The 11,523-nt window shown below is 45.3% G+C and overlaps 1 protein-coding gene across 1 annotated transcript in view; it reads right to left on the bottom strand.

Moving 5' to 3' along the window:
* Positions 1–10,856, bottom strand: part of plekhm3 (pleckstrin homology domain containing, family M, member 3) — a 135,872-nt gene extending 125,016 nt beyond the window's left edge. The window contains exon 1 of the mRNA XM_056289979.1: positions 10,325–10,856. Coding sequence (XP_056145954.1) covers positions 10,325–10,856 — 532 coding nt within the window. The remainder of the gene's footprint in view (positions 1–10,324) is intronic.
* Positions 10,857–11,523: the final 667 nt, after the last annotated feature.

Genomic DNA, 11,523 nt, shown 5'->3' on the forward strand with positions numbered 1-11,523 from the left:
TTCAAGACAACAGCAAGGGATAACCAGTCTAGTAAAGACCACTGCAGACCCAGAAAGGGAGTGGCGACACGTTTTCACATTGTTAGATGAAATGAAAACCAAACAAGTATCCACTATGGCACTAGCGGGTGAGACCCCCAGGCCTGAAAGTGTCAAATCAACTACTGGAGCTGAAGCTGATAAACCCTATAGTAGTCACTTGCGTAATGACGCTTCTATGCCAAACCCAAATGGCAGCATAGTGGCTGATACAGTGGGAGATGAAGGAAGGAGTATCAGCTTATGAAGAACAATAATTAAAATTGGAATCTGGAATGTGAGGACTACGAAAAGCATGGGAAAGTTGCTGCTACTTGAAGGGGAGTCGAAAAGGTTGGAGTTAGAAATAATAGGAAGTGAGGTAAGGTGGACTGGTGATGGGCATTTCAATACAGATTCAAGCACTACAGTGTACAGCGGAGGAACAAAAGGGCAAAATGGTGTTGCAATCATGTTGCTGGGAGAAGCAAGAAAATGTCCACTAAGTTACAACACAGTCTCAGATCAAATTGTACTATTCAGAATCAACACTAAACCATTCATTACAACAATTGTGTAAATACATGCACCAACCTCGACACATTCAGACGCTGAAATTGAAGATTTTTATGAGCAATTGCAATCCGCGTATGACTCCATCAAAAAAAGCAGACTTATTGTGATAATGGGGGACTTCAATGCCAAAGTTGGAAAAAAGCAAGGAGCAGAACATGGTAGAGGAACGTTTAGACTTGGAGACCACAATAGAAATGGTGAACATTTAGCAGATTTCTGTGAAGCAAACAAGTTCCTTCTCACTAACACAATGATTCAGCATCACATAAGAAGAAGATTCATTCATTCATTCATCATCAGCCACTTCTCTGGAGTTGGGTCGCGGTGGCAGAGAGCTAAGTAGGGCACTCCAGACGTCCCACTACCCAGCAACGCCCTCCAGCTCCTCCTGGGGGATCCCCACGCGTTCCCCGGCTAGATTGGACATGTAGTCCCTCGAGCGAGTTCTGGGTTTACCCTGGGGTCTCCTCCCAGTTCGCTGTACCCGGTAAACCTCCAAAGGAAGGCACACAGGAGGCATCCTAATCAGATGCCCAAACCACCTCAACTGACTCCTTTTGACACGAAAGCACAGCAGCTCTACTCCAAGGTCCCTCCAGATGTCCGAGCTCCTCACCCTATCTCTAAGGTTGAGCCTAGACACCCTAAGGAGGAAACTCCTTTCAGCTGCTTGTATCCGCGATCTCACTCTTTCGGTCACTACCCAAAGCTCATGACCATAAGTGAGGGTTGGAACAAAGACTGACTGGTAAATTGAGAGCTTTGCCTTCCGGCTCAGCTCCTTCTTCACCACAACGGTCCGGTACAATGTCCGCATTACTGCTGATTCTGCACCAATCCGCCTGTCAATCTCCCGCTCCATCCTACCCTCACTCGTGAACAAGACCCCGAGATACTTGAACTCCTTCACTTAAGGCAACAACTCATCCCCAACCTGGAGGGAGCAATCCACCATTTTCTGGTAGAGAACCATGGCCTCAGACTTGGAGGTGCTGACTCTCATCCCAGCCATTTCACTCAGCTGCAAACCGCCCCAGTGCACACTGGAGGTCGCGTTCTGATGAAGCCAACAAAACCACATCATTTGCGAAGCGCAGAGATGCAATTCTGAGGTTCCCCAAACGGACGCACTCCTCACCTTGGCTGCGCCTTGAGATCCTGTCCATGAATATCACAAACAGAATTGGAGATAAGGGACAACCTTTGCGGAGTCCGACACCCACCGAAAACGTGTTTGATTTTGTGCCAAGAATGCGGACACAGCTTTCACTTTGGTTATACAAGGACCGGATGGCTTGTAGCAACTGCCATGGTACCCCATACTCCCGCAGTACTCCCCACAGAGGGCCCTGGGGTACACAGTCGTAAGCCTTCTCTAAATCCACAAAACACATGTAGACTGGCTGGTCAAACCACCATGCCCTCCTCGGCCCTTCCTTAAGGGTAAGGAGTTGGTCCGTTGTTCCATGGCCAGGACGGAATCCGCATTGTTTCTCCTGGATCCGAGGTTGGACAATCGATCGGCGCCTCCTTTCGAGCACCCTAGAGTAGACTTTCCCAGGGAGGATGAGCAGTGTGATGCCCCGATAATTGGAGCACACCCTCTGGTCCCCCTTTTTGAATATGGGAACCACCACCCCAGTCTGCCACTCCACGGGTACTGTCCCTGACCTCCACGCGACACTGAAGAGGCGTGTCAATCAAGACAGCCCAACAATGTCCAGAGCCTTCAGCATCTCAGGGCGAATCTTATCCACACCCAGTGCCTTGCCACCGAGGAGCTTTTTAACTACCTCAGAGACCTCTGCCAGGGATATGGGTGGGGCTTCCCCTCAGATTCCACCTCCTCCAGTATTCAAGAGCTCCTCAAATTGTTCTTTTCCCAGCTGAACACAGCCTGAATCAAGCCTTGCTTTCCCTTTCTAAGTCGCCGGATGGTTCCCCAGAACTTCCTTGAGGCCAACCGAAGTCCTCCTCCTTAGCCTCACCGAACTCCCCCCACACCTGGGTTTTTGCTTCCATGACCGCCGAAGCAGCAGCCCTTCTGGCCTCCTGGTACCTGTGTGCTGCTTCAGGAGATCCCTGGGCCAACCAAGTCAGAAAGGCCTCCTTCTTCAGGCTGAAGTTGAAGGTTGAATAAGAAGAAGCTATACTTGGGTATCTCCTAATTGAGAATACCGGAATCAGATAGACTATATCGCTATTCCTAGAAAATGGAGGTAATTTGTTTTGAACGCCAAGTCTAGATCAGGAGTTGATTGTGACACAGACCACATTCTGGTGCCACTGCTGGCTAAACTTCGACTCAGACTGCTCAAGAAAAAGAACCAAAAGCCACCTATCAGGTACGATTTAAATCAGTTAAAATCTGAAGATACCAAAGCAAAGTTCAAGATTGAAACGCAGAACCGTTTTGAAGCTTTATTGTCAGAGACCTGGGAACAGGCAACTCCTGTAGAGTTGTGGTCTAGCTTGAAAGAGGCATGGCAGGAAACAGCAAGGAAAACTTTGGGAAGAAGACCACACAAAGAATGGAAAACATGGATTAGCAAAGAGACTTTAAAACTCATTGAAGAAAAATGTCTGGCACGGCAGAGCAATAATAAAGTACTATATTATTCACTGGCTGCAAAGACACAGAGGAAGGTTAGAGAAGATAAAAACACCTGGCTAAAAGAAGAATGTTTGAAGATAGCCGAATTTGACAGAGAAGGAAAAGCAAAAGAACTCCTTGAGAAAGTCAAAGCAGTGAAAACAAAAGTTTTCAAACCTCATCTGGCATGCATAAAGGATAAAGAAGGTGCTGACTGAACCCAGTGAGACACTGAACCGATGGAAAGAATATGGAACTAATTTGTTTCAAAAACCTGATGGAGAGACCCCTCTCAAATGTATACATTTTGATGAATCAGAGCCGGTTCCACTTCTTTCTGACGTAGAAAAAGCCATCACTAAATTAAAAACTAACAAGGCACCAGGCGTTGATGGAATACCAGCAGAGCTTCAGAACAACAGTGGTCAAGCAACAATAGTAGCACTACACCAGCTGGTTTGCAAAATCTGGAGTTCGTGTGAATGGCTGAAAGACTGGAGAACACAGAAATTTGTCACAATTTTCAAATCTGGATGCAGCAAAGACTGTGCAAACTGTCGCACAATAAGCTTCATTAGTCACGCAAGTGAAATCGTGCTATCCATCTTCTTGGACAGAATGATAAACAAGATGGAATCAGAGATGTCAGATGAGCAAGCAGGTTACAGACAAGGAAGAGAGTGTGCAGAAATGCTGGTAACACTGCAAACACTAATTGAAAAGGTATACAACACAGATAGTAAGGCGATGCTGATTTTCATTTAGTATTCAAAGGCATTTGATTCAGTAAGCCACACGCAGCTCTTTAACATCATGCTGGAAATGGGTTTCCCTGGACACCTCGTTGCACTACTTCAAGGTCTATATATTGGCCAGACAGCAGTGGTGAGATGGAATGGTGAGAACACAGAAGCTTTTCCAATAGAGAAGGGTGTACGTCAAGGTTGCATTGTATCACCACGCTTATTCACACTATACACAGAACAAGTGATGCGTGAAGCAGATATAGATGAATATGGAGTGAGCATGGGTAGTTATAAGATAAGCAATCTTAGATTTGCAGATGAAACGGTACTAGCAGATGATGGACAGCAAGATCCAAACGAAATGTTGAGTCGAATAAATGAGGCAGGGAAAAAAGGGGTTGCTCAGTTTGAATGTGAAAAAGACGAAGTGCACGAGAGTGGGTGAATCAGATATTGCAATCTCAATAGATGGACAAGATGTAGAACACATAGAGAGCTTCAAATACTTGGGTTCAGATAAGAAAAATGACGGTGATTGTACAGATGACATAAAAATCAGAATTAACCTAGCAAAGAAAATAATGATGGAGATGGTACAACTATGGAAAGAGGTGAATAAGAAAAGAGCAGCAGACAGGTGGTCAGGCTCAGAGAACTGGTTACTGATGGCAGAAACCTTATCGGTAAAGTACGAGATGAACATGTCAGGAGTGAGCAGACTGGAGGTCGGAAGAGGAGGCAGAATGAGGAGTGAGTAAAAAAGCAACAAAAAAAAGTTTCCAAGTATTAGTACCACAAATCTTGTTCTGATAGTAAGTGGTCTTAGCTGTTTTTGAGCTGGAGGAGAATGATGCTAGGAGACGCTGATAGTCACTGAGGTCAGTGGACTCTCTAGTTTTACGCCATTTTTCTCTCTGTTGCTCTGAGACCTGCCTTTGCTCTCTGATGACCTCAATGAGCCACGGACTGGGGGGAGGCATTGCGAGCAGGTTTGGATGCTAGAGGGCAGAGATTGTTAAGAGAGGAGGCTAGTGAGGAACAGAGTGTGTCATTAGCCTCGTTGACAGGGAGTGAAGAGAATTCATTATGAGGAGGCATGGAAGCCAAGACTTCATTGGAAAGCTGGGTCAGTGTAAAGGACCGGATGTTTCAGCAGAAGGAGACCATTTGTGGAGGAATGTGAGGATTTTCCCGTAAGGAGATCGTGACTTGAATAAAGAAGCAGTCTGACAGATGTAGGGGGGTGACAGTCAGATTTGCTGTGGAGCAGTTCCGAGTCAAAATCAGATCAAGATTACTGCCCACTTTGTGTGTGGGAGGGGTGGGGACCTGTCTGAGGTCAAAGGAGGACAGAAGAGACAGGAAGTCCGTCGCTTGGGTTTTGTCAGTAAGGATATTCATGTCTCCCATGACAATCAGTGGTGTGTCATCATCAGGAATGGCTGAGAGTAACATATCTAGTTCAGCTACAAAGTTAACACCTTGGTGGGTGGTATATGGTAACCACATAGAGCTTAATAGGAGCAGTAACCATGATTTCATGGTATTAAAAGGAGGAGTGTTGCTTGTTCTGCTTCCAGTGTGGGAAGATGGCTGCACGAATTCTCATTTGCAGCAGCCTCACCCAGTGCCGGAGTCAGAAGATGGTGGTGCGAATTCACATTTGTGGCGGCCTCACCCAGCACCATCCATGCAGTGTCTTTGTCCATGTCTGCATCTAAGTTTTGTCTTCATTTGATGGCGGGGACAGCTGGCGCTGGATTGGTTGGGGGCTCTCCCGGCTGATCTCTAGCCGGTCACGCTAGCCAGTCTCTAAGCTAACTGCTAGCCCATGCAGACTGGCAGTTCCAATAACACCAAGGGCGTTCTGGCGGCAGCCTCACCTGGCGTTGTCTGTGGTGTTTTTGATGTCGTCATGAGGAGTGCGGGAGGTGTGTTGAGGGTGTCTGGCTGGGAGAGCTTGGTAAGTGTTCGTGATTCCTTGCTTAGCGGAGAAAGCTTAGGGATTTTTTTGAGTTTTCCCCTTTTTTCTCTCCAATTGTACTTCGCCAATTATCCTATTTTCCGAGCCGTCTCAATCTCTGCTCCACCCCCTCTGCCGATCCGAGGAGGGCTGCAGACTACCACATGCCTCCTCTGATACATGTAGTGTCGCCAGACGCATCTTTTCACCTGACAGTGAGGAGTTTCGCCAGGGGGATGTAGTGTGTGAGATGATCACAATATTCCCTCCAGTTCTCCCTTGCCCCCAAAAAGGCGCACCGACCGTGCAGAGGAGGCGCTAGTCCAGTGACCATGACGCATACCCACATCTGGCTTACCACCCACAGACACAGCCAATTGTGTTTGTAGGGACGCGCGACCAAGCCGGAGGTAACACGGGGATTCGAACCGACGATCCTCATGTTGGTAGGCAAAGGAATAGACCGCCATGCTATCTGGACACCCCAGCGTAGTGATTTTCCAGTCTTTGGAAATTAGGACACCTGCACCGCCTCCATGCCCAACAGAATGGGGTATGTGTGAGAAAGCAGAGTCAACAGAGAGTGTGGCCAGTGTGGCAGTGTTTTCTGGACGTATCCAGGTTTCGGTCAGGGCTAGTACCTGAAGGTCTGACAGATTAGCAAGTGCTTGGATAAATCATGTTTTATTTACAGCCGATTGGCAATTCCATAAACCAGAAGTAGAGGAGGATTTCCAGAGGGAATAGAGGTTCTCAGGGTTGCATAGTCTGCGACAGATGCAATTTTTTTTTTATAACCGTGAATGACGGGACTGTCTTTGTAGCACATAGTGGGTGAGGCAGGCAAAGAGAAAATAGTAGAAAAGGAAATTACCAGTCAGTGTCCTTGCTCGGTGGACTCACACAGGTAGACTCGCAGGTCTTTGACGCTTCCTCTGACGTTAAAGCGCAGCTGTATGTTTAAATACCAGGAAGTACCACAGCTGAACCCACCCCCATCTGATTTTCACAACAAAGGAAGCAATAGAGAGCACAACCCGCATTTGCTGACCCAGCTATTGAAGCTCACAGTGAAACTAGCAAGTGCTCAGCTCAACAAAGCCTGATAACGGCCTAAATCCGAATCAAAACTCAAAACACTGTGTGACCATTTTCAGCTTGTTAAAGGCTAGGTTCACGTTATTGAACACAGACCTCATTAAGATGTTGTCAAGCATTATTTAGAATCACAGATAACTTCAGTGATAACTTTAGTGAAAAAGCTTTCCTTAACCTTCTCACTTAAACACATTCCAAAGGGACATTATTTTAATCCTTTAAAAATCATTATACATCTAAGTAGGGATACATGATACAACTAAGTCAAGGGACATGTATCCTCATTTATTTTATCCTTATTCTAAATATTTTCTGAAAAAGGAGCAAAATCTTATCTAATTTGGAACTACCTTTTGCAGTTGACAGTCAATTCATTATGAATGTGAGGTGACAAACTGCTTGCATTGGAGCATGATGGGATATCTGGGCAAGCACGAAGCAGGGGAAATTTATATAGTTGCAACCATTCAGATTTCTAAGAAACAATTGTTGCAAAAATTTTACCCCTTACATATAGTTAAGTAGTAAACAGAATAGAATAATGTAGTGTGCATGTGAGGTGACAAACTGCTTGCATTGGAGCATGATGGGATATCTGGGCAAGCACAAAGCAGGGGAAATGTATATAGTTGCAACCATTCAGATTTCTAAGAAACAATTGTTGCAAAAATTTTACCCCTTACATATAGTTAAGTAGTAAACAGAATAGAATAATGTAGTGTGCCATTTCACCATAACATTGCAGGGTACCTAATTGCGGGTTTTCCAAGCTATATCACTGAGATCTTCTGATACACAGACACAATGACAACAACAAAAAAAATCATTTGGCAAAAATTGTTGGCATTTGACAATCTGTCTTATATTGATTGGTTGGTGATCTGATGTTGGCTATGTTCATTTAATTTACGCTGGCACAGGAATATACAAAACCATTGCATATGACAAGTATATATGACAAACTTATAATAAAAAAAATAGGGCAAAATTGTCATAGGCAAGAAAAGACGACACATCCTGAGATGGCAGGTAGTAAGCTGAGGGAATGGTGTCAGGTAATTTTGCCACTTCAATTAGATGTGGTGTTTGGAAAATACATGTCTCAACTGTTCTGACTTTCCCACCACATATGGATTCACCACTGGTTTACGCTTAGGCAGCTGTTGTCCTTCTCCTCTCTTCGATCGGCTGGTGCACTGTTTGGGCGTCTTTGTGGCTTTGACAAACGCCCAGTTAGGATAACTACACTTAACCAGGGCCTGTTTAATGTGGGATTTCTCCCCTTCCCCGGCCGCTGTGTCGGGGGATGTTGTTAGCTCAGTGGTAAAGCATCCTGATGACTCCTAGTTTGTGCTCCAGTGGATGATGAGAGTCAAACCTTAAGTACTGATCAGCAATATAGTGTACGCTGTTAAGTGCCGGGAGGACTGCCGTTACTTGTACATCACAGAAACCAAAAAGATGCAAGGCAAGAGGATGGCACAACACAGAAGACCTAACGCAGGCGTCCGAGTAGTGTAGCAGTCTATTCCGTTGCCAACCAACACGGGGATCACTGGTTCAAATCCCTGTGTTACCTCCGGCTTGGTCGGGTGTCCCTACAGACACAATTGACTGTGTCTGTGGGTGGGAAGACGGAGATGGGTATGTGTCCTGGCCGCTGCACTAGCACCTCACGCCTTTGCGGGGGGGGGGGGAATTCAGGGGATAGCGCGATCCTCCCATGCGCTACGTCCCCCTGGTGAAATTCCTCACCGTCAGGTGAAAGAAGCAGCTGGCAACTCCACATGCCACATACCACATGCCTCATCCGATACATGTGGTAGTCTGCAGTCCTCCCCGGATCGGCAGAGGGAGTGGAGCAGCGACCGGGACGGCTTGGAAGAGTGAGGTAATTGGCCGGGTACATTGGGGAGAAAAGGGGGGGGGGGGGGGGAATCCCAAAAAAAAAGAGCTAACGTGTCAGACCAGGACTCCGCAGTCTACACCCATCCACAGGCCCTTGGTCACTCTTTCAAGGATGAGGATCTGCACTACCTTGATGGAAAGGAACGCTGGTTTGAGCGGGGAGTCAAAGAACCATCCCTGAACTGAGGGGGGCTTAAGAGTTGCCATCTTACAATGCTGTGATTGCAACTATTCCCCAATCCTCTGTGGATCATACACATGGCCATTGAAACTCTAGTTAATGTTCACAGCAATTTAATCATGAAACCGATCATTGTTTTCCGTTGTTTATGTCACTGTATTGTTTAGAAGGGTTGGGATACCTGCAGTGGGTTGAGACTAATGCAGTCACTTAGATGAGTGATGAAACGTTTCTCTCAATAAACTTTGTATCCAGATGAACTGATTCAACTATACTTAGAGATGCCCAGATCAAGCTCTCTTGAGTTTCGACACCAGTTTGGATGGTACAATTGAATTAAAAACAGAGCTGTAATCAATAAACAACATTCTGACATAGGTAATTTTCTTTTCAAGGTGTACTAAAGCAGAATGCACAGCAAGTGAGATTGCATCCTGTAGAGTTCTATTGGAACAGTAGGCAAACTGTAATGGGTCAAGGGTAGCAGAATGCTACATTTTTTAATACGATATTACCAATCTTTCCAGACACTTCTTAATAACAGTGCTGAAAGCAACAGGTCGATAAACATTAAGGCAACTGACAGGTATTTTCTTAGGTACAGGCACAATGGTGGTTTTCTTAAAACACAATATAACCACACACAAGGACAGGGACAAATAAAAATGTCAGTAAAAACCTGAGATAGCTGATAGACAGGAATGGAGGGGTGAGAAGCAGCTTAGCTGTGAGTGTATTTTGAATCTCTCTTGATGTCTCGCAGTCAGAAAACCTCTTTGAAGCTAAAGGTTGAAGCTCAAAAGAGCAACTAGATATTACTAACAGATTTAGATGTTTCAATACATACAATCTGTGTGTTCACAAGCTTTTGTAAGACACAAAGATTTATACAACTTTTCCAAAGATATCTGACTCTTTAAAACCTTGGTAGATACTGCATTATTTATATAAATGTCTATATAAACAATTTGCAAAGTGTTAGTATCCCGCTTAATCAAAAAAAAGTTCTATGTCTGAATAGCCAAATAGGTCTACACTATGTCATTTTTCCCTTTAGCTAATCAAATAAAGATAGATACAGATGCCCTATGCCAGACAAACAGTCAAGATGACAAACTGAAATTCCTTATAAAGGCCCATCCAACATGACATCACACACGCACACACACACACACACACACACACACACACACACACACACACACACACACACAAATAAGACACTGTTCATCTTAACTTACCCACTCTCTGCTGGTTGAGGGCCATCTTCTTTCGTGGGCTGAAGTCCACAGTTGGCAGTCCATTGTCAGTGTAAGCTGATGGCCGGTAATTGACATCCGATCTAGATCGGTTGTGTCCCTTCTTGTAGGCTGAGTTGGATGTGGAAGTATTAATACTACAGTCCTTAATATGGGCCACCAGGTCATTGGTTGAGCATGCACGACTTCTTTTACCATGTCTTAAGCCAATGCCCAGGCCAAAGATGCTGAAAGCTGAGGGTGGCTGGTGGTTAGCCCAGGCCAGAGCAAAGGGCCCCACTTCAGACTGCTCGCTGACCAACACACCCCACACACCAGTGGAGCCTAGTTTACCTGGAGCTTTATTGGATATATCTTGGAGATTCTCAGGCTGCATTGAAGTCAGGTGGTCCCCAGTGTGATCCTGGTTCTGGTATTGGCTTGGAATCTCATCTTTGCAGTTAATGAAGTCCTCTGTGGCCTCCAGGGCAGGGCTTATGTCCCGCACCATGTCAAGACCCTCAAGACTTCCCATGGCAAGGCCAGAGTAGGCCTTCCCCTGGGTTGTAAATCTCAACTAGATGTTTGTACAGGAAATGAGCAGAATTCCCACCAGAAACTTCCAAGAATTCTTGTACTACAGCAATAAAATGCTTCAACAGAACAAACAGACGCACGTCTTATACATATGTAGACACTATATCAGCGATAACTCCATCGTCTCAACATACAATTATTTGGGATATCATTGAAGACAGAGACATGTTCCTTTGTCTGGGTGATTGTCACGAATTGTTCAGAGAAAGACAATCCAAGTAGCCTGCAAGCTTCACAGAAAGTGCAATCTGCCGTCTGAGACTCTGGTCTTCTCAAGACAGGGCTTTCTTCAAGCATTAGCAACCTCCTGATTAACGGGATGTCTCTGGTAGTCTACCAACTTCATGGTAAAAGTTACTGGGGCTTAAGGCAAGATTTACTGATTGGCCTGCTGATTTCTAGAAGTTCTCCAAAAGGCATTGATTTCGGTGGCATGCTGCAAACCTCATTAGCTATGCAGGTTCTTGGCTTCAAAAGCAGTTATATATCCATGAGGTCACTCTTCCTGTGTGCAAATTCTAAAAGTCAAAATTCAAACGGGAAAAGATGGTGTTAAAAGTTATAATGAATGCTCATCAGTATTAGTGTTCTTTTCTCATCACCCT

Source organism: Lampris incognitus, chromosome 11 (genome assembly GCF_029633865.1).
Source record: "Lampris incognitus isolate fLamInc1 chromosome 11, fLamInc1.hap2, whole genome shotgun sequence".
NCBI lineage: Eukaryota > Metazoa > Chordata > Actinopteri > Lampriformes > Lampridae > Lampris > Lampris incognitus.